Source organism: Brienomyrus brachyistius, chromosome 17 (assembly GCF_023856365.1).
Source record: "Brienomyrus brachyistius isolate T26 chromosome 17, BBRACH_0.4, whole genome shotgun sequence".
Classification (NCBI taxonomy): domain Eukaryota; kingdom Metazoa; phylum Chordata; class Actinopteri; order Osteoglossiformes; family Mormyridae; genus Brienomyrus; species Brienomyrus brachyistius.
In genome coordinates this window covers 11,850,115-11,877,382 of record NC_064549.1, presented here as the reverse complement: position 1 = coordinate 11,877,382, position 27,268 = coordinate 11,850,115, and the positions used below count along the sequence as shown (strand labels likewise).

The following is a 27,268-nucleotide window of genomic DNA, read 5'->3' as shown; positions in this document are numbered from 1 at the left end:
TCATAGGAGACTGACCAATCAGCACACAGCAAGAACTTAAGTGCTAAAGTGAAATACAGGTCTTTTTAACTGCAATGGCAGTTTACAAACCCTGTCTCAGCTCATAGTGACCCCCCTAACATGGATTAGGTGATCACCCTAGTATGTGTTGAACCATATGGTGCGTGTGATGGCAATTCCCCATAAGATAACATGCCCCCCCCCCCATCTCAGTCACATGATCTGCATTGCAAATGTTATCATCCCCTTTCTGACAGGCATCTCCATGGTCCATTAACAGTGGTCGTAGATGAGAGGTGCCACCGTAATCCCATCACCATATCAACACCAACTTCCTGTTTATTGCCTGAACATTGGGACAGAATTGATTACTGAATAAAACCAGAAAGGTCCTACTCTGCACTCCAGTCCATCATTAAAAATCCAAATGGATCCATATTCTCCAAAGTTCATGGCTTTGAAAAGGTCTTAATGATCTGCTGAAAACACCACAAATGATGTTTAAAAAATGTAATTCCTACAAAGTGAAACCGAAATGTACACAAATAACTTTAAATTAAAGTGCGGAATGTGCACTTTAATCATGTTTGAATTGTTTGATTTGAAGTTTTAAACTCTGGAGCAGAGTGGTAAATGAAGGAAAATGTGTCTTTGTCCCAAACATTCTGGAGGGTACTGTATTTATGAACAGGCAATATAAGTGTATACTAAGAAACTGAGTATGTAAGTATGGCATACGTGTATATCCCATGCACGGTGTGAATAAGGTCCCCACGTATAGCTTTAATGCTGAGGATTCTCGCATTTTCTGCGCTGGACATTTTACGCAGGATCGTGATGATATGGTGACTCTGATCCTGCTCTTATATTTCTTAGCCCATCTCTACCGGCAGGGGGCGTAGCAGCGTCGCCCAGCTTGCGTCGAGTGGATGGGCGGTCGTTTAGCCGGAGATGCTGGGAGCGGCGTGACGGAGACGATGGGCAGGGATACAGTGAGATAACGCGCTTTCTTTGTTTTATACTCGTGGTCTTTGATGTTTATTAAGCTTCGTCGTTGTGGGGGGAGAATATCGCCTCGCGTTTTATGTTTTGATGCGATATTGATTGTAATTAACATACTGACTGCCAGCCGCTGGGCGCCGGCCGAAAGCATCGCTTAGCGTCTTGACAGCTATGGTACCCTGCTGCTCCGGCCAGAAACCAGTTTTACAGGCGGTGCAGGTTCTGCGAAAGTAACGGAGCATTAATCCACGTCTCTAGGCCCTGGACAAAGGCAGGAGAAAGCTGTGCCTCTCCGGTTAATCGTGTAAAACCATTTCGGCAACTGAAACCCCCCCTTCTCCGGGGCTGTTTTACTGACCTGATCTGGGATATGTTCGGATTGCCATATTTATTATAACATTTACCACATAGACAATTACAGCCTGGTTCAGGAGCCTCATTCAAATAAACTCGCGCGTGCACATAAATATTTATGTATGTGCTTCCTTAAAATGCACGCGATTTATCTTCGAATAAATCACTATATTTTAGCACTTGTTTAAAGATTAAACAATAATAATATTATTATAGTCATAATAAAGTGATTCTTTAGGGATTTTAAGAAAGTATTCTGTGAATGCTCCTTTCACTTGTCGTCCACCTTCGCGAGCTGTACAGGTATTTCGCGATGTTCAGCTGTCACAGAGTGACGGAGTGCCTCCACTGGCTCCGGCCCGGGGGGACTGGTTCTGGCTCCAAAACGCCGTCCGGCATTTCCCTCAGGGTTCAGGCGGAGCTGGACAGCTCCTTGCCGGCGCTCAGCGCATCGATCAGAACCCTGAAGTGTGCTACTGACTCCTGGGACACTGACGAGATCTTGCGGGCTGTAGCGAGTGTCCTCCAGCTGGTAGAAGAAGCTTGGCTCCTGCCCACCATCGGACGGCAGGTCGCCGATGAAATCTGCAATAAAATCCGCCTTGATGGAGGCTTGGAGCTCATTTTGCAGCTGATTCAGTCACCGGATATAGAAATCACGTACGCGGCTGCCAGGGTGCTTGAGCAAATACTGGTTGCAGAGAACAGGTATGAGGCATTCACATTTTAGTTAGTTGTCAAATGTATAAGCGAGTATTAACATAAACCAACGTTTATGGAATTAATAACCCTGTTTAACATGCAGCTCAGCACATTTCGCCTCCTGTCGGAGACCTTTGCATGTCTGACCAGGATGGGTGTCACACACACGCTCTGCAGGGACTACATGGCCAGGATGGGCCTCGGGGTGATCCTGAACCTGAGCCGCCAGCAGAGAGACCCCCAGCTGGTTCACAGTGTGTCTGGCATCCTGGAGCACATGTTCAAGCACTCGGAGGAGACATCCTGCCAGCTCATCGATAACGGGGCACTGGACGCCTTGCTGTTTTGGTGCCGGGGCACGGATTCCCGGGTTCTGCGTCACTGCGCTGTGGCACTGGCTAATTGCGCCATGTACGGCGGGCACAGTTGTCAGCGTCTTATGATCGAGAAGCAAGCAGCGGAGTGGCTTTTCCCACTGGCGTTCTCTGAGGAGGACAAGCTGATCCGGTTCCATGCCTGCCTGGCAGTGGCCCTCCTGGCAGCCAACCGGGAGTTGGAGAAGGAGGTGGTGCGCTCGGGGACACTGGAGCTTGTGGAGCCCTTCATCTCATCACTGGACCCTGATAAATTTGCCCAGGCCCTGCAGGACAGTGCCGACTGCATGCAGGGCCGTACCGCCGCTGACCTGCAGCACCTGCTCCCCCTGCTGGACGGAACCCGAGCTGAGGGGAAGTGCATCGCAGCCTTCTACCTCTGCGTGGAAAGCAGCATTAAATCACACCAGGGCAACACCAAGGTGAGCTAGCCCTCGCAATGACATCAGGGGCACTACTGCCACCACAAACCTTGTTCAACCCTGAAGAGAAAAACACTCTGAGCTAACACAAAATTTAAGTGGTTTGGTCAGGCATTCAGAGAAGAGACCCTTTCAAGCTGCCAGTGGGATTTGGATCCGTCAAATACGTGTTAGTGCCTTTGTTAATATCTTCGTAACAACCAAGGTGGCTGCCCCCATCTCCCTCCCTCATCTCCTTTAGATATTCCACGAGATTGGCGCGGTGCAGAGCCTGAAGCGCATCGTCATGTACTCGGGAAATGGCACTGCCAGGCGCCTGGCCACACGGGCACTCGCCATGATGTCTGAGGATGTCCCGCGCCGCGTCCTTCCCTCAGTGGCCAACTGGAAGAGCGGTGAAGTACAGAAGTGGCTGAAGCAGATCGGCTTCAGCGCCTACTGTGAGCGCTTCCAGGTGACCGTGCCACGCCGGTCCCGGCATGGCAGCGCACCACTGAGTTCCCTTTGAGGTCTGCTGTAACTTCAGATGCTCTGCTATCTCTCAGGAGCTCCAAGTGGATGGAGACCTGCTTCTCAACATCACGGATCATGATCTCTGCCATGACCTGGGCATGTCACAATGCCTGGCTCGCAAGAGGTCAGTGTGGGATATGGCTTGTGATGCCCAGTTGAAGCGTAGGCCCATAGCTAACTGTGTAGCGGCACATCATGCATCCTGTAAATACCTGGGATTCATAAACATCCTTCCTTGTTGGTAAAGAGCTGGTATTAGCTGAGGCTCACTCAAACTATGTCACCCATTGGCTCGTACAAGTATAGGGGAAGGTTATTATTCATAATTGATTGATGATTAGAATATTCGACTGATCACTATCTTTCCTTTGGCTTAACTGTAAGGTTCGTCAGAGAACTTCGAGTCCTGAAAACCTATGCCGACTATTCGATGTGTGACCCCAACAACCTGGCGGACTGGCTGGCCACCGTGGACCCGGCTTTCCGGCAGTACACCTACAGTCTGGTCCAGTCCAGGGTGGACCGCCAGAACCTGCTCCAGATCACAGACCAGCAGCTTGAGTCTGATTGCCATGTAGCAAACGGCATCCACCGGGCCAAGATTTTATCTGCGACCAGACGCTTCTCCAAGCCAAGCCTTGTTGATTCTGGGCCAGACGGCCCAGATGTCTTCATCAGTTACAGGAGGACCACTGGCTCCCAACTGGCCAGGTGAGATGGGGCAGTGAGGTGTTTGTGTGTGTCAGAGTCAAGGAAGAGGTATGGAAGGCTCCTTAGGGGTGACTCATATTGGGAATCATGCAGTGCTGTTTCATTGGGTATTGCTGATTCCGGTGATGAATGCAAAGTGAGCGTACAGTAATAAGTCGTATGTATTCGAGGTTGTTCATACATAATTTTTACCTTTAATCTGTCATGGTACCTTCCATGAATATAGCTTTATGAACATGAATGTATTATCATGAGAGCAGAATCTTCTCAAAACTGCGTGGTTGGCGTGGATTGACTGGAAGGAGTCTATGTAAAGCTCTGGTCCCTCTCGGCTGTCTCCAGCCTGCTGAAGGTACACCTACAGGTGCGAGGCTTCAGTGTTTTCATTGATGTGGAGAAACTGGAGGCGGGGAAGTTTGAGGAGAAGCTGATTCAGAGCGTCCAGCGAGCAAGGAACTTCATCCTGGTGCTGTCGGCCAATGCGTTGGACAAGTGTATGGGGGACGAGGCCATGAAGGACTGGGTGCACAAGGTCTGGCCTGCCTCAGGGCATGCTACTCTCTTTTGTTTGTCTCTTGTTGCAGCCAAAGCCCAACTCAAGTTGGATGTTCTGTCACCCGCAGGAAATCGTCACGGCGTTGAATAGCCAGAAAAATATCGTTCCCGTCATTGACAGCTTCGTGTTCCCTGAGCCTGGCACCTTGCCAGCTGACATGAGGCCCATTCTCAACTTCAATGGCATTCAGTGAGTGAGAAGAAGCTTGCAGTCGTCTCAAGTCCATTTGGGACAGATTTTAAACATCAAAAGGCTACAGCCTCTCCCATGTATCATTCCAGGTGGTCTCATGAGTATCAGGAGGCGACCATCGAGAAAATCCTACGTTTCCTGAAGAGACCCACCAGCCATGACCAGGTGGATTGCCAGGAGAGCGTTCAGGAATCACCAAGGCCTTAGTGTAGACTGGATCCACCCTGGCATCGTGTTCCCTGACTGCATCGCTTGTGATCCTGCCCTCTCTAGATCTGCTCTGAACATGCTCACCACTCTAATCCCAGTAGGCCAGTCTCATTGTGAAATTTCTACTGGAGACTGGCAAACTTCACCCTTCTCTCAGGAACCTAAAGATAGAAACCTTGTGCCTCTGAAACCCCCAAGCTGTATAAATAGTAGAGTTACTTGCCCTACCTTATGTGCCCTAATGTTAAAGGTCATTTGCCTCTGAATATGTATATTGTGTCAGCATGGTCATCCAGTTCTACTCCTGAACTGCTGGGCATAGGTGTGATTTGTACCCCCCTCAATGGTGCTGAAACTAACTAATGGCAGACATCCATCCACAATGATACTGTATAACATTCAAATAGGCTTCAGTCATCCAATAAGAAAACAGGAGACATCTGAACTGAGATTGGTGTTTGATTCTAAAGTGATAGAGTTCCTTGCCAATAGGAAAAGGCCTCTTCACTAAATCAGCCTGATGTTGCACTTCTCATGTTAAGCTGGACCTTATACAGATGTTCCACACTTTACCATACTTACCATATTTTGACTTTATTAACCAGTTTTATTTTGCGTAGCGCATTTTCACAACATTACATTGTCTTGAAGTGCTCTACATTATCCCTGCCCAAAGCCCCCAGTGAGCAAGCCAGTGGCAAGGAAGAACTCTCTAGAAGGAAGACACCTCAGGAAGAGCCAGACTCAAAGGGGGGGGGGGGGGGGGGCATCCTCCAGGCCAGCACAGGAAGTCAAATGAACAGGATGGCAGAATCCTAATCTACACTGTCCAAATTTTAAAATTTGAAGTGAATGCTGTATGTAAGCTCCGGCAGATATGGCTGTGGCAGCATAAGTAGGAGGGAGAGGCAGGTGGGAACGCAGGCATGGGGAGTCCCTGTACATCAGCACTCCAATTCCACAAGGGGGCGTGAAGCGTGAGTGACAGACTGACAGTTCAACTCATCCAAAGCCAATGGCACCGATCCCCAGCCAGCCCTGCACCTCAGTGTGGGCCGTGGAGTGAGTGGTTAGTTGTTAGAACCAGAACTGCAGGCCCTATAAGCTGCACTTATAGAGACTCTTCCACAGTTCTGTAAGAGAACGCTCTGCAGCCTGCCGTACTTCTTTATACTCTATGTACTAATACTGTAGTTATCCTGCTCCTAGGGATCGAAGCAGGTTACAATGGTGCAATAGCGATGCACATGCCGTACTTTCTACTGATGCTCGACAGTGACATCATCCATCCAGCCACGTTGCCACACAGTGAGGGTAAACATGTCATGCAGTGTTCAGCGATGTATCATACCGTGTTATATTCTGTTTAACCAAATACTTACTTCAGTGACAGTAATTATTTAGTTATATCTGGCTTATGATATATTCAACTTAAAGCAGGTTCATCAGAACCTAAACCCCATTGTAAGTCGAGGAGCACCTGAACTGACACTGTACTATGTACTATAATATATTACATTACTAACTGCCCATTCTCTCAGTGTAGAGGTATAGGGTAATATGACATCAGTAATAAAAACATCTCTATATTTAGCCTACTTTAGCTTACCGTTTAACCATGAATCCAAATGCTGAACTGGTGGATCTAACCTGCATTGATGTGAGCTTCAGAATTGACCAGTGCTGTCAGATGTTAGGATGAGCTCTGGCAGCAAGCATAATATGGTTTTGTTTGTTGGAAATGTTAAAACGGCATTAAAATGTTCACACTGCATGTGAGGGTGTGCAGTATTTACCAGATGCTTTAAGCACCATCTCCCCTTGGCCACCCCAGCTGCTTAGAGCTGGTTGATAACTCCGTCAAGTTTCTTGAAGCCACCTGACACTGAACCAGGCCTGACTGTGGTCAGGAGCAGCATGGCGGTCAGCTGACTCTGGTTTTCAGGTTGTGCATCTCTCATGCTGAGGGCTGTTTCCATCCATCCATCCATCCATACCTTTGCCTTAATATACATTAGATGTATTCAGACAGAAACCAGCATGCTGAACTCCTAAATAAAAAAAATGCCAACACAGAATATATAATGTTTTTTCTGTATTATATGAAACAATCCAATCTTCTTTAAAAATCAGCTAATATAGCCCATTGCCTTCTATTCAGCAGTAAGATAAACTAATTAACAATCAGCCCCAGATTTTCCCCTGACATTTATTCATATACTCCGGCCTCCCCCCAGTCTCTGTGGAAATGGCATCCACTTTCCCTCCTCCAGGTGGAGCTGGTTTCTGTGGATTGGCGCCACAGCCTTGTAGGAACCAATCCTCCGTATAGCAGATTAACCCCGTACTGTAATTCCTGCCTGCAGAAGCAGGTCAGTTATTCTGGTCTGGATTAGTTTGGCTCAGAGCTGCATGCTACAGTATCAGCATTTAAGTATCAGCACACCATTGTTACGCTCACTCCACTGGCTTCCTGTAGCTGCCCACATCAGATTCAAACACACTGATGCTCGCCTACAAAGACAAAAATGGACCAGCAGCCTACCTAAAACAACTTCTCATCCCACACTGAACGACGCTCCCTCGGATCCTCAGCACCACTCGACTGGTCCAACCATCTCTCAAGGCGCAAGGAAGACATGCGGCTGGGCTCTTCTCTGTTTTGGCATTTAAGTAGTGGAATGAACTTCCTGTAAATGTCCGAACTTCTAAGTCACTGGCTGCCTTCAAATGACTAAAAACCTAACCCCTTTCGGAAGTACTTGGATTAGCAGTTCCCGGATTATACTGTTATTATTTTTAAAAATGTATTACTTGCCAACAGTGTTTTAGAGTGATAGTCTTCTTAGCCAGGTTCTGCTGAACCAGTATCAGAATGCATTCACTAATGAGACTTCTAAGCACTTATGTAAGTCCCTCTGGCTAAGGGTGTCTGCAAAAAAGCTTTAACTGTAAATTTAAGGCTTCAGTTTATATATAAGAGCAACATGTTTTCCAGTTACTGACTGGGGACAAAGCAGCACTTCATTGCAATTCGGAAGGCAGCTTTCCTCTACACACTATTAGTAACAGAAATATTGCGGGTACCTGATCCATTCATCACAGTGCCTGTGGTCCAGACCAGGCTACTAACCTGATTAAAATGTCAGTCTCCTCATCAGTGCTTCATGAAAAGGAGAACTGTGCTAAAAAACTAAGTGAGACTCCTTAACATGACCACTGCTTACTGTAAGCTGCCAAGTTCTTTGGAACATTTGCAAATATTCAGTTTGCAGTTAATTTTTTAAAAACGATCTGAAGTATAGGGGAGTTGGCTGCAGTATAGGCTGCAGTCTTTGTTCCTGCTTTCTCTCTTCCCTGGCTCTCCTCCGGCATGACATGCTGTCAGGATGCCCCCGCGGCCTCCCTGCCAGCCGTCCTCTGTTCCCAACACCTGATGGCTCTGTGGACACAGAAAAAGAGGCGAGGTATGCTAACAACACCGTGCACGTGGACATAGAGAAGGAGGTGATGTATGCTAACAGCAGTGTGCACGTGGACATAGAGAAGGAGGTGATGTATGCTAACAACACCGTGCACGTGGACATAGAGAAGGAGGTGATGTATGCTAACAACAGTGTGCACGTGGACATAGAGAAGGAGGTGATGTATGCTAACAGCAGTGTGCACGTGGACATAGAGAAGGAGGTGATGTATGCTAACAGCAGTGTGCATGTGGACATAGAGAAGGAGGTGATGTATGCTAACAACACCGTGCATGTGGACATAGAGAAGGAGGTGATGTATGCTAACAACACCGTGCTCGTGGACATAGAGAAGGAGGTGATGTATGCTAACAACAGTGTGCACGAGGACATAGAGAAGGAGGTGATGTATGCTAACAGCAGTGTGCATGTGGACATAGAGAAAGAGGTCATGTATGCTAACAACACTGCACGTGGACATAGAGGAGGAGGTGATGTATGCTAACAACACGGTGCACGTGGACATAGAGAAGAAGGTGATGTATGCTAACAACACGGTGCACGTGGACATAGAGAAGGAGGTGATGTATGCTAACAGCAGTGTGCACGTGGACATAGAGAAAGAGGTGATGTATGCTAACAACACCGTGCACGTGGACATAGAGAAGGAGGTGATGTATACTAACAGCAGTGTGCATGTGGACATAGAGAAAGAGGTCATGTATGCTAACAACACCGTGCACGTGGACATAGATAAGGAGGTGATGTATACTAACAGCAGTGTGCATGTGGACATAGAGGAGGAGGTGATGTATGCTAACAGCAGTGTGCATGTGGACATAGAGGAGGAGGTGATGTATGCTAACAGCAGTGTGCATGTGGACATAGAGGAGGAGGTGATGTATGCTAACAGCAGTGTGCATGTGGACATAGAGGAGGAGGTGATATATGCTAACAACACGGTGCACGTGGACATAGAGGAGAAGGTGATGTATGCTAACAGCAGTGTGCATGTGGACATAGAGAAGGAGGTGATGTATGCTAACAACACCGTGCACGTGGACATAGAGGAGAAGGTGATATATGCTAACAACACGGTGCACGTGGACATAGAGAAGGAGGTGATGTATGCTAACAGCAGTGTGCACGTGGACATAGAGGAGGAGGTGATGTATGCTAACAACATCGTGCACGTGGACATAGAGAAGGAGGTGATGTATGCTAACAACACCGTGCACGTGGACATAGAGAAGGAGGTGATGTATGCTAACAACAGTGTGCACGTGGACATAGAGAAGGAGGTGATGTATGCTAACAACAGTGTGCACGTGGACATAGAGAAGGAGGTGATGTATGCTAACAGCAGTGTGCATGTGGACATAGAGAAGGAGGTGATGTATGCTAACAACACCGTGCATGTGGACATAGAGAAGGAGGTGATGTATGCTAACAACACCGTGCTCGTGGACATAGAGAAGGAGGTGATGTATGCTAACAACAGTGTGCACGTGGACATAGAGAAGGAGGTGATGTATGCTAACAGCAGTGTGCATGTGGACATAGAGAAAGAGGTCATGTATGCTAACAACACTGCACGTGGACATAGAGAAGGAGGTGATGTATGCTAACAGCAGTGTGCATGTGGACATAGAGAAGGAGGTGATGTATGCTAACAGCAGTGTGCATGTGGACATAGAGGAGGAGGTGATGTATGCTAACAACACGGTGCACGTGGACATAGAGAAGGAGGTGATGTATGCTAACAACACGGTGCACGTGGACATAGAGGAGAAGGTGATATATGCTAACAACACGGTGCACGTGGACATAGAGAAGGAGGTGATGTATGCTAACAGCAGTGTGCATGTGGACATAGAGGAGGAGGTGATGTATGCTAACAGCAGTGTGCATGTGGACATAGAGGAGGAGGTGATGTATGCTAACAACACCGTGCACGTGGACATAGAGAAGGAGGTGATGTATGCTAACAGCAGTGTGCATGTGGACATAGAGGAGGAGGTGATGTATGCTAACAGCAGTGTGCATGTGGACATAGAGGAGGAGGTGATGTATGCTAACAGCAGTGTGCATATGGACATAGAAGAGGAGGTGATGTATGCTAACAGCTGTGTGCATGTGGACCTAGAGGAGGAGGTGATGTATGCTAACAACACGGTGCACGTGGACATAGAGAAGGAGGTGATGTATGCTAACAGCAGTGTGCACGTGGACATAGAGGAGGAGGTGATGTATGCTAACAGCAGTGTGCATGTGGACATAGAGGAGGAGGTGATGTATGCTAACAGCTGTGTGCATGTGGACATAGAGGAGGAGGTGATGTATGCTAACAGCAGTGTGCATGTGGACATAGAGAAGGAGGTTATGTATGCTAACAACAGTGTGCATGAGGAAATCGATGCCTTTAAAATACTCAGCAGCTGCATTACTTTTTACCAAAACTCCCGGAAGAAATTTCTTGATCTATTTATCCTCAAGTGGAGAAGAGAAAATCATACTTCACTAACACTCCCCCTCACCCCCTCCCCATACACACCCTGACTCTGCCTTTAGCCTTTAAAAGCTAATTACAGGACTGGGAATAAGAGGGGATGACCCTTACCCGATGACAGCCATGGGGATGAGGAGGAGGCCAGCTGCCAGCAGGAAGGGCAGCCCCTTCATGATGTGCAGGGTGACGGGGTACAGGGAGCTGAAGACCCCGCTGGCCACCAGGGCGCAGAGCCCCTCCACGCAGGCCACCGACGCAAACAGAGCACCTGGGGAGGCGTCGACAGGGCCCATTTTTATGTACATCCCTGGGGAGCTTGAGCTGCACTTTCCGACAGATATTTTGCTGAACTGTTTCTAGCATTTATTGCTTAAACCATATTGGGGAAAACATGTTTGTACAGCTATACAGTTTTGTGGGGCTAGGGGGCGCTGAACTCTCTAGAGGTAACAGGAGTCAGAACCCCTGGAAAACAGGCTTTTGTCACATGCTTGTACGGTCCCTACATGAGGTGTCATCGAAACCACACACAACCACAGCAAGCTCTAACCCAGGCCCGGCCTCACCTTGCTCCGAGGATCCAGCCAGCTTTGACATTTTGGAGCGCAGTACTGGCGTGGTGGCCAGGAAGAGAAAACACAGACCATAACCTGGCGACAGAGAGGAGGAGCATCAGAAGAGGTGCCCGATGGTGACTAGGGCCTGGTAACTACGCCCACTACCAGCCGTGATCCCCAACACATCATATTTGTTAGACTCAATAAACTGGACATGATTTTGCTCCTTAAATCCAGCAGATGGCACTATAACACAGGGATACGGACTGCTACAACACCCAGCTAGGCCAAGTGGACTAGCAACCTTCATACTGATACGCTGACAGAGTGCAGCAAACATGCCAAAGGTGGAAAGAGCAATGCCTTTTCGAAACAGCTGCCATGTGGCACTGATGAGCAGTTTTCTGTGATCTGACCAGCCAGCAAGCAGAGACAAGAATTTACAGAATAAACATTTCATCTAATTTATTGATTCCTTTTATCAGTTATATAATTTATCACCTATTTTCACAGCATGCATACGTCTTTGCCCACAGGCTTACCCGTGAACATGAGGGCGGTGCTCTTGGCTAAGGAGATGACCACCAGGCCAGCCACGTTGGACACCAGACCCGCCACAGCTACCCACGAGTCCTCCAGGTAGCACTGCATGACGCGCAGTCCCAGCAGGCTGCTCAGGTAGGCCAGGTAGAGTGCGGCCGAGCCCAACCCCACAAGCTCGGAGTCCCAGCACAGCGGCTCACTCAGCTCATATAAAACGTAGAGATCCCGGCTGCCAAAGTGAACCGTCACCACCACAAAGAAGCAGAGCAGGTAGAGCCAGAGCAGGCGTCGCCGGCGCCACCCCCCTGTGCAGTACAGCCGCCGGACTGCCGCATGGTGCTCCAGTGTGAGGAAGTGGGCCGTTGGCTCGGGGCTCACGGACTCGGACACGAAGATGAACACATAAGCAGCTGCTGCCAGGTTGCAGGCCAGCGCCAGCCAAAATGGGTTGGTGTACCTGCAGAGGACAGCCGGCAAGCGATATCAGTGGCTCACCTGGTGAGACGCGGTGTGTGAGGATTGGACAGGCTGCTATACTGGTAACCAAATGGAGCTTCATGAACCATTTGCTGTATTTTCTGAACCCACTAGATGGTGCTAGATTAGGGGCGGGCAATCTTATCCAGAAAGGGTCGCTGTGTATGCCTGTTTTTATTGCAACTCCTTAATTAGATTACTAATTAGTGGAATGGTTGGCTGAAGAGTCCTCACACCTGGGTTTGAGCAGCTGACCTAAAGCTTATCCCAAAAACCAGTATACACAACGGCCATTTGCAGGTGGTTGCCCACCTCTGTGCTAGATGATTCAAAAAGGCTCCACGCATGTCCCTATACAAACCAAGATTGGCATCTAGTGGGGTCAAATATACCAAAAATGTTCTGTGAAGCTTCATTTGGCTATTACCTGTCGATGGCGGCGCCCCGTACCCCTGTGCCCGACGCCATGGACCTCCAATGGCACCAGCGAGCATGCCAGCCACCCCAAGACTGGCCTCCAGCACGGCCACGCGAAAGGTGCGGGAGCGACCGCTGCTGACGTCGGCCACATAGGCGAAGCAGCCGGCGAGGATGGCGTTGAAGTCACCCGTTAGAGCGCTGAGGAGCCTCCCAACCAGGAACCACACCACGGGCAGCTGTAGGTACATCACCAGCAAATAGGTGGTGGCCTGCAAGGCCAAGCCCAAGCTGGCGATGACGAGCACTGGCTTCCTGCCCACTCGGTCGCTCCAGGAACCCAGCAATGTCACCATGACGACACCCACGGCAAAGCCCCCCAGGTTGATGTACATGCTCCAGTGGGCGGTGAGGGTCTCAACCTCCTAGGTGGGATGAAAATATAATGGTCGAGTGAGAGCTACTCTCTAAAACACCTAAAAAAGTTGATATCTGGCCTGCATGGAACAGAAGCACCCTCAGAAAACACACAGCATCATGGGAAATGGAAACAGTCGATACCCTGTTAAGTCTGACATATATATAACGGCAAGAAAATATGAGCTGCACTATTACTTCTACCATAACGGCAAGAAGCGGGCGCACCTAAAGTCACTATCAGTCTGGTTCTGGAAGAACTTTTCTGAGTATCTCATGGACCATGTTTCATGGTTTAAGGTTAGTATTTTGGGGTTAACGTTAGGTCTAGGGGGTTAAGGTTTTAGGGTTACGGGTCCCATATAATACGGGATCGTCCCAATTTGGTGTTCCGTATTATACGGGACGGGTGACAACCCTAGTTACCGGATTTAGGGTTAGAATTAGGCTGCCTAAATGTTGACTGATACTTATTTTCATTTTCAATTTCAGAAATACAAACAAGTTCTGAGTTTGTAGATGTTAAACCACAAGCAAAATATGCAGCACCGAACACCGAGCACTCGGGTTCCGCCGTCAGCCTGTCAGTGCGTTGCGCCCCATTCCGCCGTCCCGGTCCCCCTCCCGCTTCCCCGGTTCACCACCTTCTCCAGCGCGTCGGGCGGCCCGCTCGAGTTGCCGCATCCCCGCGTCGCAGTCCCGTTGTATCCAACGGCGGCGCTAAACCGCTCCCAGAGGTACTGCATGTTCAGCGGCATCTGCAGCGCCAACGAGAACATGGAGAGGAAGAGCACCGGCTCCACGGTGACGCCGAGCCGGCGGGGAAAGCAGCTCGGCTCCAGCTTCGCCCGGCCCTCCGGCTCCGGTCTCCCCTCGTCCTCCGAGGCTGATCGGCTCTGGCCTAAGTCCGATATGCCGTCGGCCTCCGGGAGAAGCGCTTCGGTGTCCGCGGCGTCCATGACCAAACTGGAGCTTCTCTCGCAGACTAACCCACAGTATCTACTTCCTGGACGCGTAGCACCTAAAAGATAACTAATGAAAACCTCGGCTCCCAACCAAAAAGCGCTGTTGTGTTAATCATTTTACACGTTTCGTGTAGTCCGTTATACAACAAAACGATGATACGTTTATACGTATATAAGTTAAGCTGACCTGAGTGCTATTCCATAAAGCGGGCAACAGGTGGCGTCGTGGTTCAAGGACTGCGCTGCAGATGCTAAAGTGCTTTTAATGTTTTAGATTAATTATCCGACATTGTGAGCGAGGTTTGTGTATTGCCTTGAATAAAACGGTGAGGTAAACGGTCTATATACATCTATAGAGATTCCCAAACAAGACATAAGGCAGACTTGTCACATACCTAAGTTTGTGATGGTATTTTCCTGACATCACTGTTTTTTAGACTCTGCATTTTCTCAGAGTTATAGCAGGTAATGATTAAGTCCTTCAGTACAAGCTCTCCCTGAAGTCTTGATAAAAGAGACTTAGACCTGTTTATCTCTTCGGTGACATTGATTACTCTGCAGTTCCTTGAAATCTTCCTGCCAACTTCTTAAACAAGCAGCGCATCTTTATCAAAGAACGAGGCTGTAACTGCAGTGCGGGACGCGCTCACTCTGCCGTTCTGATACCAACAGCAGCACCTGCCTACCTGCTCTGAGACGCTGGGCTCGTAAATTTCGTTTTATCTCGCTGTCCTCACTTTAACCTCTTTCGTCTGTTTCTGCAGGAAAAATCTTGTGTGATTTTGTTTTCCTGGCATAACATTTGGACTTCAACTAGAAAAACAAAGTTTATTCAAATCAGCAGTTGGTTTATAAAGAATTAGCGAAATTTGTTAATTTTCATACAATTTAGTATCCCAAAAGTCCAAAAAATGTATCTTCAACCGAACTTATGTATTATTAACTTTATCCCCAGTTCTGAAAGTCTTAAATCTGTTATTGCTGGTATTCAAGAATCGACTGACTGACTGACTGACTGATGACTCAGATGAAATGCTACCAAAAGTGTATTTTTTATTTTAACAAAATATGGGATTGCACTAATATGGAGAATTCATGAATGGAATGAGACACCGATGAGCAAAGAGCTGCTCCATGTCCACATGTGACGTTTGTACAGATGGCAGGGCACAGGAGACTCAGTACTTTTGTGAAGCTTTTGCTACTGGACTTTGAACATCTCTGGTAACCTTAGCAATGCTGCACACATACCTGGATTTTAAAAGTTGTGAGTAAGTGGCGGTTGTCATGGTTATGTAAGGTCACGCTGAGTGTGCGTATGCTCTCTGAATAAAGGTTTTTGCTTATTTTTTGTTTTGTCGAACATTATTTTATACAGGGCCATTTATTTATATAATTGTTCGTTTATGTATTTATATTGTTTGTTACTTATCTCTTTCTTTCTTTGTTTGTTTGTTATTACAAAGCTTCAGATAACTTTCTCAGTTGCAGGACCTGCTGGAAAAGAAAACCCTGAGGCATTTGAAGTGTTTTACATGATGACATTATTATTAAGCATCTGTTTCAGGAAACGTTTGTTAGTTATTTTGTTTTATGTTGCTATTTTTAAAACTATTCACTTCCTTTATTTTGCAATACTCAGTGCTCACTACATATATATATATATATATATATATATATATATATATATATAAAATCATAAATAGTGTGTTTCTGTATACGTAATTATAAAAATTATAGTATAGTATAGTCTTTTTGCCAATTTGAGGTTTACAACTTTTATCATTATTGCTGATAGCAAGTTTCCTTCTGAGTGACTGGAAACATTTTATCCTTCATCTAAATCATAAGATAAGTTAATAATGGTTGAGAGCAGCCACATTTTGGCAGCAGTTGAAGCTCCACGTCCCCCCCCCCCGATCCCTATAGCTGGCATTAAAGACACAAAGAGCAGGTATGGATATTAATGCAGGGCAGCTGCCTGGACCCATCCGTGCCCCCGGGCTTCACTCCCTCCCTGTAGAGATTCTCATCGCTTGACTTATCTCATCAGCTGTGAACTCGCTGCAGAAGTTAATGAATCACCTTTGTACATTTTTCATTTTTAAATCCTCTGGCAATCCAAAATACATGTGATTTTTTTTTTCAGGTTTTGATTGCTCAATCTAAATCAAATAAGGTTAAAAGTTTGTACACCAGCAGTTCACCTTAATATTCATACATGCAGCATGCAGTGTTAGGGTATGTGTAGAACCATATGGTGCGTGTGATGGCAATCCCACCGGAAGGTATACCCGCCCCCCCATCCTCCATCTCAGTCACATGATCCGCATTGCAAGTCTTATCATCCCCTTTCTGACAGGCATCTCCATGGTCCATTAACAGTGGTCGTAGATGAGAGGTGCCACCGTAATCCCATCACCATATCAACACCAACTTATAGTTTATTGGCCTAAACACTGGGAAAGGCTTGATTACTGGGGGGGGCAGGGCTCTGTTAAGCATGACTGCAGATCAACTGCTCACACCAAACTCAGCGTTTTTGCCATTGAGCTGTTTGCTGAATCATCAATAGCTGAACTGATAAAGGAAGTCAGAGCCAGTATCCAGTTATGCAGCTTTTCCAGCTATTAAATGAAAATAGCCTGTAACAGAACCATTGCTGGCTGTTCAAAATCCCCCCATGAGTACCAAGCTTCCCTCTGACGGCCTGGAACATCTCTAGAGGCCAAATTACTCCAGCTGAATTTAAAAATGCTTGGATTTTACATTTTCACTCTGGTGTTCAATGTGGCATACAGAGCTAATTAGCAAAATGTTATTAATTCAGAGCAAACATGCAATTAAGCTCTGTGACTCCTCATTCTCTCAACCTTCTTTTCTGTCGCTCATAGCAAAAGTTCTTAACCCTCCCCTAAAGCTTTGGGTTAATGTTTAATGACTGCTCAGAGTTATATACGCTGCTTTTATGATGCTCTTTCTTTTGAAATGTGACTAGTAGTATATTGCGGATTAGAGGAATTTTTTGCTGCAGTCTCTTCTTGCCCTGTAGGCATTTCGCTATTTTCCACCTCCGGTTTTTCATTTACTCTGAAGCTGAGCCATGGCTAAATGGTGGAAATGGATGTGGAATCATCGGAATTATCTGATCATCTTCCTGACCCCCCTGTTGATCCTGCCCCTACCCTTGGTCATTAACACCCCGGTAAGATGCCTCTGTATGAGTGCAGACCTACATTCTTTCTGTTTGAGCGACAGCAGGCTTATACTCCTTCTGTTTGTGTGAGCTCAGACCTACACTTCTCTCTTTCTTGTGGGTACAGATGTACACTACTCCTGTTCATCTGAGTACAGACCCACACTCCTTCTGATTTTCTAAGTGCAGACCTACACTTTTATTCGTACGAGTACAGATCCAAACTTCTCTTGTTCTTCTAAGGGCAGACCTTTATTCCTCCTGTTCGTGAGTATAGACTCTCAATCCTCCTATTCATCTGAGTGCAGACCTACACTTATCCTGTTCATGTGAGTACAGAGCCACACTTCTCTTCTTTTTGTGAGATCCGACCTACACTCCTCCTGTTCCATTGAGTGCAGATCTATACTTCTGTTTGTGAGAGTACAGACCTACACTTCTCTTGTTCTTGTGGGTGCCGACCTTTATTTCTCCTGTTATTGTAAGTACAGACTCGCACTTTACTTTTTCTTGTGAATGTAGACCTATGTTCCTTCTGTTTATGTGAGTATAGATCCACACTCCTCCTGTTTGTTTGAATGCAGATCCACATTTTCCTGTTCATGTGAATACAGACCCACATTCCTCCTATTTGTGTCAGTGTAGACTTACACTTCTCCTGCTTTGTGAGTACAGACCCACACTCCTCCTGTTTGTGTCACTGTAGACTTACACTTCTCCTGCTTTGTGAGTACAGACCCACACTCCTCCTGTTTGTGTCACTGTAGACTTACACTTCTCCTGCTTTGTGAGTACAGACCCACACTCCTCCTGTTTGTGTCACTGTAGACTTACACTTCTCCGCTTTGTGAGTACAGACCCACACTCCTCCTGTTTGTGTCAGTGTAGACTTACACTTCTCCTGCTTTGTGAGTACAGACCCACACTCCTCCTGTTTGTGTCACTGTAGACTTACACTTCTCCTGCTTTGTGAGTACAGACCCACACTCCTCCTGTTTGTGTCACTGTAGACTTACACTTTTCCGCTTTGTGAGTACAGACCCACACTCCTCCTGTTTGCGTCAGTGTAGACTTACACTTCTCCTGCTTTGTGAGTACAGACCCCCATTTATTTTATTCTACACTCCTACACTCCTCCTATCTGTGTGAATGCAGACCTGCTCTCCCCCTATTCAGGTAGTGTAGACCCACACTCCTCTTGTGTGTGTGAGTACATACGTGATGTTTGTTTGTTTGTAAGTAGAAATCTGGTCTCCATCTGTGTTTGTGAGAGTGAACCTGTTCTCTATCAGTAACCAGATCCCTCTCCATCAGCTGGTCTGACTTCAGACCATGATTTTTTTTTTTGGTTAATCAGTCTGGTAGCAGACGGGAATCGTGAGCACATTTTAGTGGCACATTCTGCTGGTTTTTATGGCCAGTGATTTATTAAGTTTTTATAATCATAAAATGCTGCCCTGTACTTTTATTACTGTACTGTACCGAAGAAGGTACCTTTGAAGTTTAATAAAAATGAATCTTTATGGTAATTACCTGTAATAATAACAATACTGTCAGGACTGCTTTGCTTTTAATGAATATTCCCAAACCTCACAGGGTGGGCAGTTTTCGAGGAAGTCACTCTGCCTCATTTATGGAAATCATAGTTGTGAGTGCTACCCTGGACTCTAGTCCATCATTAGACATCCAAATGGATCCATATTCTCCCTTGAAAAGGTCTTAATGATCTGCTGAAAACATCACAATGGATTAACAAAAATGCTAGTAGCTGCTTCTGTCACTTGGTACCCCTGAGGAAAGAGATTTGGCTCCTGGTCTTTGTGCTTGTGTTCTGTGTATTGGTGTTAATACTGGCTATTGGCACAGATGATTCGGTTAGATTAAAATTCACAAACTAATGATTTGATTCATTCCTATTCCTTTTGATACCGATTCTGTTGTATCGCAGCTTTCCATATTTAGATTTTTAAAAGTCCTAATCAGAACACAAACTTACAACTGCAGAGTCACTGAAAACAAATTGTAAAAAACACTAAAGAAAGACCAAAGGCTTGTATACCAAAATATTTCCATTTGAGGAACACATGGGTATGGCTACTTAAAGAACAAAACCAACCGTCTCTTTTAAAGCACAAAAATGACTTCTGACTGAAAAGAATAGCTGAACATAGAAATGCGTAAGTTTAAAATTCACATGCTTTGTTTCGGGACTTTAATGTAAACATACGGGTTATTGTTTAGGGCTGAAAATCAGCCCTGACCATAAAATCTGATTTGCAAGTGGCTGTTTGGATTTCATTGCAACTTCATTCAATCTACATTTGAGACACATTTTTGTAAAAATAACAGCAGACCCAGTACTGTGCCGTTAACATTACAATGCAACGTAATTTATGCGTGTGCTTACCTGTGAATATACCAAAATAAAATAAATTATACCTGCAGACTTTTAGTTGTTTTTATTTGCTTCAGGGTTTGTTACCCATGGAAAAACAGATTATTAACAATACTCTCATAACTGACAGCAGGTCACATCAAATAATATAAATTTTTTTCTTTACATTGTTTGCTTTTAATTCATTAAATTTATTTTGTCACTGTAAGCAGTGTACCGAAAATGATTGTTGCGTGAACAAAGCCCTACTTCATTTGACTTACATTCACGTTCTTCTACCCCATTACCATGACTGACGATGCACCGAGATGACAGAGCGAAGTGAAACCCTGGTGAGAGAGGAAGTAGCGTCATCTATATGATAATACAAGTAAAAGTCAGCAAAAAAGTCGAAATTAGAATTAATCATAGAATCATTTTTTCCACCCCTTGTGGCTGTTTTTACTTCATACTCTGGCCAAGACCATTTTGACTGTGTTTACGTCAGGTGGTCAGGTCATGTGATGTTTTTTTTGACACTATCCTTTGTAGGTAACTTGGTGTGTCCAAATTTCGACTGGTATTGTGTGTGTGTGTGTGTGTATGTATATATATATATAGTGATAAAAACACTTATTTTGACCTTGTGGAAACATTTTTCTCACAAGGGGGAAGCGCAATTTTATAAAAATCTGTTAATGCAATCAAAAAACTAAAAATACCCTATTTGGTTGATTACGGTTAATGTTAGGGCTGGGTAGGGGTCAAGGTGTCATAGTTAGGATAGTTAGGTTATGCCCAGAGAAATAAATGGAGAGTCCCCACAAAGATACAGATACCTAACTTATGTGTCTATGTGTGTATTTTCTCCCTGTATTTCGCCTGCAGTCCAAAGACATGCATTTAGCTGAATCGGCGTACATACATTTCCCAGAGTGTGTGATGCTGTGCTCTCTACTGGACTAGCATCCCAGCCATGCTACACCCCTGCCCCCTGCCCTATACTACCCCCCCTGACCTTGTACTGGATAACCAGTTTGGAAGATGGATGAATTAATGAAAATTCAGAAATAAAAATGATCCTACTGCAGGCAGTTTTTTGTAATGTATCCCTCCGATAACCTGGAAAAAAAAAATTCCTCGGCTTCCCAGAGACACAGAATAGAAAACAAAATCCACCGATCAAGCGTGATCATTTATCTCCTGAAATTCTATCAGGCTTGACGTGGTTTAAAGTGCTTTCCTCTTCTCCACTTAGAAAAGGATCTGTCACTATGCGGGGCTTTGGGCCCGCCGGCCATGCCGATGCCTCTGAGCGGAACCGGCCTCATGCTGCTCTCTCGTCTCCCACTGCAGGAGGCTCGGTGTGGCTTTGTCATCATCCTGATGGCCCTGTACTGGTGCACTGAGTGCCTGCCCCTGGCGGTCACAGCACTGCTTCCCGTCATCCTGTTCCCTATGATGGGCATCATGGAATCCGGAGAGGTACGCCATGCACCCACGCCCCTGGATATTCAGGACAGGCTGATAGAAATCTTAGCAGGCAGCCATCAGAGATCAGGCCTTGAGAGAGATGAGGGCGGGTGGGGGGGAGCGTTCAGAGTGAGGAGGCTGACTGTCAGTGCTGCCCCCTGCAGGTTTGTGTGCAGTACCTGAAGGACTCCAACATGCTGTTCATCGGGGGCCTACTCGTGGCCATCGCTGTGGAGCACTGGAACCTGCACAAGCGCATCGCCCTGCGGGTGCTCCTGCTGGTGGGCGTCCGGCCGGCGCTGTAGGTACCACCCCCTCCCCTGCGCACGCCCCTAGGCTGCTGAGCCTCTCCCACCCTCCCCAACCCCTGCGGCGTCTCTCCGCAGGCTCATGATGGGCTTCATGGGCACCACGGCCTTCCTGTCCATGTGGATCAGCAACACGGCCTCCACCGCCATGATGCTGCCCATCGCCCAGGCCGTGCTGGCGCAGCTGAGCAGCACAGAGGCTGCGGCAGATGAGCGGGAGCAGCGGGGCGGCGAGGACAACCAGGCCTTCGAGATGGACGGCAAACTCAAGGAGGACATTGTGGGTGCGTTATTGTTGTGCTGGGGGGCATCACTGAGCGCAATTAGCATATCGCTAAACTCTTTTAATGCCACAGAGCTGTTTTAGCATGCAGAGCAGACCACCTTGCATTTGACTGCAGGTTACAGTTGCACTGTATACCATGCGTGTGACAAATAAAATCCCTTGAATCCCCTAAATCCCTGACCTCTTTTAGTGTCATAGCTGTTTTAGCATGTTGCGGATCTATTTTAGCACATCACAGAGCTCATTTAGGACGTCACACACCACCTCTTGAGTCACTGAGCTCATATAGCATTTCACAAAGCTTTATAGTGTCACAGAACTTGTAACATGTTACAGTGCTCTTTTAACACGGCACAGTGTTCCTTTAGCACGTCACAGTGCTCTTCTTAGTGTGTTACAGTGCTCATTTAGCACGGCACAGTGTTCCTTTAGCATGTCACAGTGCTCTTCTTAGTGTGTTACAGTGCTCTTTTAGCACGGCACAGTGTTCCTTTAGTATGTCACAGTGCTCTTCTTAGTGTGTTACAGTGCTCTTTTAGCACGGCACAGTGTTCCTTTAGCACGTCACAGTGCTCTTCTTAGTGTGTTACAGTGCTCTTTTAGCACGGCACAGTGTTCCTTTAGCATGTCACAGTGCTCTTCTTAGTGTGTTACAGTGCTCTTTTAGCACGGCACAGTGTTCCTTTAGCATGTCACAGTGCTCTTCTTAGTGTATTACAGTGCTCTTTTAGCATGGCACAGTGTTCCTTTAGCATGTCACAGTGCTCTTCTTAATGTGTTACTGTGCTCTTTTGAATGTTACAGCGCTTTTAGCATGTAACAGTGCTCTTCTTAGCGTGTTACAGTGCTCTTTTAGCACGGCACAGTGTTCCTTTAGCATGTCACAGTGCTCTTCTTAGTGTGTTACAGTGCTCTTTTAGAATGTTACAGCACTTTTAGCATGTTACAGTGCTCTTTTAGCGCTTGTTTAGCACATCACAGCTCTTCATTAAGCATGTCATTAAGCCTCTATCAACACGTGCATTAGCCCTTTTCAGTTTTTTGCGGTTGATTTTTAAACCTTTGATTATCACGAACAGTTTAGTATTGAAGACAATCTTTCTGTGTCAAAATTCACATAATAGAAAGAAAAACCTTTCTTATCAAATGTTATTAATTATGATGTTAGACATTGTAAGTTCAAAGCTAGGGTGTGATAAGGGGGAGAGCTGAGGCTCACTGGCTCCCTCCACCTCTTAGAGTCAATGAAGGATGCGGAGGAAGGTGACCAGAGGAGAGAGCAGAGGGAGCAGAAGTACCTGAAGCTGTCGAAGGGCATGAGCCTGTGTGTCTGCTACTCAGCCAGCATCGGGGGCACCGCCACCCTGACCGGCACCACCCCAAATCTTATTCTGAAGGGGCAGGTGGATGAGTAAGTTCAGCACCATCTAACCACCACCCCAAACCCAATTCTGAGTAAGTCCAGCACCACCTAACCCCCATCCCAAACCCCATTCTGAGTAAGTCCAGCACCACCTAACCCCCATCCCAAACCCCATTCTGAGTAAGTCCAGCACCACCTAACCCCCACCCCAAACCCCATTCTGATTAAGCCCAGCATCACCTAACCCCCACCCCAAACCCCATTCTGAGTAAGTCCAGCACCACCTAACCCCCACCCCAAACCCCATTCTGAATAAGCCCAGCACCACCTAACCCCCACCCCAAACCCCATTCTGAGTAGGTCCAGCACCACCTAACCCCCACCCCAAACCCCATTCTGAATAAGCCCAGCACCACCTAACCCCCACCCCAAACCCCATTCTGAATAAGCCCAGCACCACCTAACCCCCACCCCAAACCCCATTCTGATTAAGCCCAGCACCACCTAACCCCCACCCCAAACCCCATTCTGAATAAGCCCAGCACCACCTAACCCCCACCCCAAACCCCATTCTGAGTAGGTCCAGCACCACCTAACCCCCACCCCAAACCCCATTCTGAATAAGTCCAGCACCACCTAACCCCCACCCCAAACCCCATTCTGAATAAGTCCAGCACCACCTAACCCCCACCCCAAACTCCATTCTGAATAAGCTCAGGACCACCTAACCCCCACCCCAAACCCCATTCTAAATAAGCCCAGTATCCTGATAATATTTTGTTGCTCATCAAACATTCACTTATTTGGTGAATCCCACCTGCATGGTACTTATATCAGGCAGAATAAAATATGGATCCATGGATCCTACAATGAAACACCCTCACTCTTCCCCCGGTAGGCTGTTTCCAGACAACAACGATGTGATCAACTTTGCCACCTGGTTTGGATTCTCCTTCCCCAACATGCTGCTGATGTTGATCCTCTCCTGGTTCTGGCTCCAGTTCATGTTCATAGGTTTCAAGTAAGACACACAGCCATATTTTTGGCTTCAGCATAAATACTAATGGTCCTCTAGAGTTCAGGTCCTGATGCATGATGGGATTCACAGAGCCTTTGAGGCTCACCGTGGGTGGGATTATTGTGCTCTGTCAATAACTAATTGGTGAACTCAGTCCCCACTGGTTTCCCTTTAAGTTTCTAATGGATTCCCTTTTAGTTAAAGAAGGCAGCAATTGATGTAAGATCATAGTAGCGCCCCTACGCGTGTATAGCGTCTTTTGGGGAGGATGAGTGTGGTGTGATACCCAGTGCAGTGCAGGCAAATGCAGAGCTGACAGGCTAGCGAAACCCGCAGCTACAATTCTGAAAGCTGCCTCCAGTCCCTGACATATGACCTGTCCCACAGCCTCAAGAAGTCGTTTGGCTGTGGGAAGAGGAACGAAGGTGATGAAGAAGCCTACCAGGTGATGAAGAATGAGTACAAGAAGCTGGGCAGCATCTCCTTTGCGGAGGGCAGCGTGCTCGTCATCTTCGTCATTCTGGTGCTGCTGTGGTTCACCAGGGAGCCTGGGTTCATGCCTGGCTGGGCTACAGTGTTATTCAACATGGACAAACAGTGAGTGAGGCACTGGCATCATGTTCCTCCTCAGAATGGATATTAGGGTAGCTAAACCCATGAGCAGAAACCATGTAGACCTTCAAGGGCTATGCAACCTTTACAGCTAAGCTGTCAGCCTTTCTTGATGAACGTAAGACACGAAAGGTCCATTTAGGAGCTGTTCCAAAGAGGGTTCAAATTAGATCCAACAAGTCCAGCTAGGACCTGTTCTACTGAGCGTTAGGGTTAGGTCTGAGGAGCCCAGCTAGGACCTGTTCTACTGAGCGTTAGGGTTAGGTCTGAGGAGCCCAGTTAGGACCTGTTCTACTGAGCGTTTGGGTTAGGTCTGAGGAGCCCAGCTAGGACCTGTTCTAATGGTGGTACGTCTTGTGTTCCAGATACGTCACCGATGGCACAGTAGCCATCTTCATGTCTATGATGTTCTTCATTATCCCATCCCGGATGCCGTCGCTGGCTTATCGCGGAGGAGGTGATGAAGGTGCAAGTGGTGAGAACTCCTTGACTCACACCCCCCACCCTTCCCAAACTAATCCCTCAGCTGGACTAGCATGGTGTTTTTTTGAAAACCCCTTTTCATGTCAGTCTTCACAGTGCTTATTGGCTTGAGTGACCAGTCTTTGCTCTAAAGTGTCTCCTGACTGTAAACATGTTGCTTGAGGCTTGAATGCTGATGCAATGCCTCAGGGGCTGATTCTCCAAGATCATCTGCAAGCGTCCCTGTGAAACCGCTCTTGTGTTTTGTAAATATAGACAATGTCATCATGATTAAGTGCAGCAGGCCATGGTGGCGAGTCAAGGAATGTTTCTGAGATACCATATCTACTGGAATGGAGGGGGGTGGTCTGTTTGGCTGGGTGGTACATTAGGGTGTGTAGAGAGGGGTCTGAAGTTCCCACCTAAGTGGAAGGACCGTATGGTCCACAATCTTGTTCCTCACATTTTCTTTTCCAACTTTCAGAGAAGAACATCAAGGCTCCACCAACCCTGCTCAGATGGGAGGTGGTCCAGGAGAAGATGCCCTGGAACATCATCCTGCTGCTGGGAGGGGGCTTTGCCCTGGCCAAAGGCAGTGAGGTTGTCTATGAGATGTTTCCACCCATTTGAACTGTGTTTTACATTTCCTGTACTGTAGTAAGAGGATCGGCCAGTGTCGCCTTTGTAATGCGGTGGGCCAGTTTAATGTGACGGCTCTGTGAGCAGGTCTCGGGCTTGTCCCTGTGGCTGGGGGAGAGCCTGACACCCCTGAAGAGCATCCCCCCGTTCGCCATCTCACTTCTGCTCTGCCTGTTGGTGACCACCTTCACCGAGTGCTCCAGCAACACAGCCACCACTACACTCTTCCTGCCCATCCTGGCCTCCATGGTGAGCCCCATCCCCTGTATGAAAAGAGAAAAATATGACATCTTGTGAGGAAACCCAGTTGGGGCAGCAGGAGCTTACAGCACCTAATTTTTGGGGCATTCCCGCCAGGCCACCGCCATCCAGCTGCACCCGCTCTACATCATGCTGCCCTGCACCCTCTGTGCCTCCCTGGCCTTCATGCTGCCAGTGGCCACCCCCCCCAACGCCATTGCCTTCTCCTACGGCCAGCTCAAAGTCATGGACATGGTGAGTGTGTCTGACAGGAAGCTCGTGGGTGCTCCTCCGTACCGCATGTGAGACTTCCTGACTCCCGGCTTCTGTCCGATAGGCGAAGGCTGGCTTCGCGCTGAACCTCATCGGTGTCCTGGCCATCAACTTTGCCTTGAACACCTGGGGCACAGCAATGTTTCACCTGGACACCTACCCATCCTGGGCCAACGCCACGGGCCCCGTCTGAGCCTCCTGGAGGGGGGAGGCACTCAGAGAGCAAAAAGAATATTCCATACTTGGCCTCTGTGAATAAACTGCCTCATATACTCTGCAGCACCACGTCCTCTGCCTCCCCAGGACCATAACAGAGACCCCAGAGTCAGCCCCCATCCAGCACCCGTGTTCAGCCTCAGGCTTGGACCCCTGTCACACCTGCGTCCATTTTGGTGGGGGGGGGGGGGGGGGGAGGACAGCGGGAAACAGCTCCCCCGTTACAGTTTGTGTAAATTAAACTACATTTGTTAACTAAAATAAGAAGAATAAGGACAGTATTGTCTTACAAATGTAATAATTTAAAAAACAATTTTTGCCTAAACACTCAAAAGTCCACTATAGATGGAAAATTAACATGTTCATAAATGGATTTTATACTTTTATATGTGTATTTTTCCAAAGAAAAAGATATCAGTTGGA

General features: G+C 47.2%; 3 protein-coding genes and 1 long non-coding RNA gene across 9 annotated transcripts; 3 read left to right on the top strand and 1 right to left on the bottom strand.

The window, feature by feature from the left end:
* The first annotated feature begins 401 nt into the window (after positions 1–401).
* Positions 402–7,115, top strand: sarm1 (sterile alpha and TIR motif containing 1). Its single transcript, XM_048980841.1, has 8 exons — positions 402–2,064; positions 2,236–2,854; positions 3,096–3,308; positions 3,400–3,491; positions 3,752–4,078; positions 4,421–4,610; positions 4,702–4,823; positions 4,916–7,115. Exons 1-8 carry the CDS (start codon positions 1,619–1,621, stop codon positions 5,031–5,033), a joined length of 2,127 nt encoding a protein of 708 aa, XP_048836798.1. The 5' UTR covers positions 402–1,618; the 3' UTR covers positions 5,034–7,115.
* Positions 7,116–7,118: 3 nt separating this feature from the next.
* On the bottom strand, positions 7,119–14,855 carry slc46a1 (solute carrier family 46 member 1). Of its 6 annotated transcripts, XM_048980849.1 has the most exons (6): positions 14,065–14,855; positions 13,037–13,428; positions 12,109–12,566; positions 11,576–11,659; positions 11,121–11,277; positions 7,119–8,478 (listed from the first exon to the last, which is right to left on the bottom strand). In XM_048980849.1, exons 1-6 carry the CDS (start codon positions 14,377–14,379, stop codon positions 8,421–8,423), a joined length of 1,464 nt encoding a protein of 487 aa, XP_048836806.1. In that variant the 5' UTR covers positions 14,380–14,855; the 3' UTR covers positions 7,119–8,420. The 6 variants fall into 6 exon arrangements, with proteins under 6 accessions (XP_048836806.1, XP_048836804.1, XP_048836807.1 ...); XM_048980847.1 differs by lacking the exons at positions 11,121–11,277; positions 11,576–11,659; positions 12,109–12,566; positions 13,037–13,428; positions 14,065–14,855 and adding exons at positions 9,712–10,429; positions 10,475–11,114 and having other exon boundaries at positions 7,119–9,441; XM_048980850.1 differs by lacking the exons at positions 11,121–11,277; positions 11,576–11,659; positions 12,109–12,566; positions 13,037–13,428; positions 14,065–14,855 and adding an exon at positions 9,712–11,114 and having other exon boundaries at positions 7,119–9,441.
* On the top strand, positions 13,424–15,731 carry LOC125711677 (uncharacterized). The gene is made up of 2 exons (XR_007383084.1): positions 13,424–13,720; positions 13,913–15,731. It is a non-coding gene; the product is annotated as an uncharacterized LOC125711677 (long non-coding RNA).
* A 1,693-nt stretch (positions 15,732–17,424) lies between these two features.
* On the top strand, positions 17,425–26,908 carry LOC125711982 (solute carrier family 13 member 2-like). The gene is made up of 12 exons (XM_048981549.1): positions 17,425–17,590; positions 21,312–21,440; positions 21,593–21,729; positions 21,815–22,020; positions 23,262–23,433; positions 24,284–24,406; positions 24,791–25,000; positions 25,381–25,490; positions 25,962–26,077; positions 26,204–26,365; positions 26,474–26,611; positions 26,694–26,908. Exons 1-12 carry the CDS (start codon positions 17,489–17,491, stop codon positions 26,820–26,822), a joined length of 1,734 nt encoding a protein of 577 aa, XP_048837506.1. The 5' UTR covers positions 17,425–17,488; the 3' UTR covers positions 26,823–26,908.
* Positions 26,909–27,268: the final 360 nt, after the last annotated feature.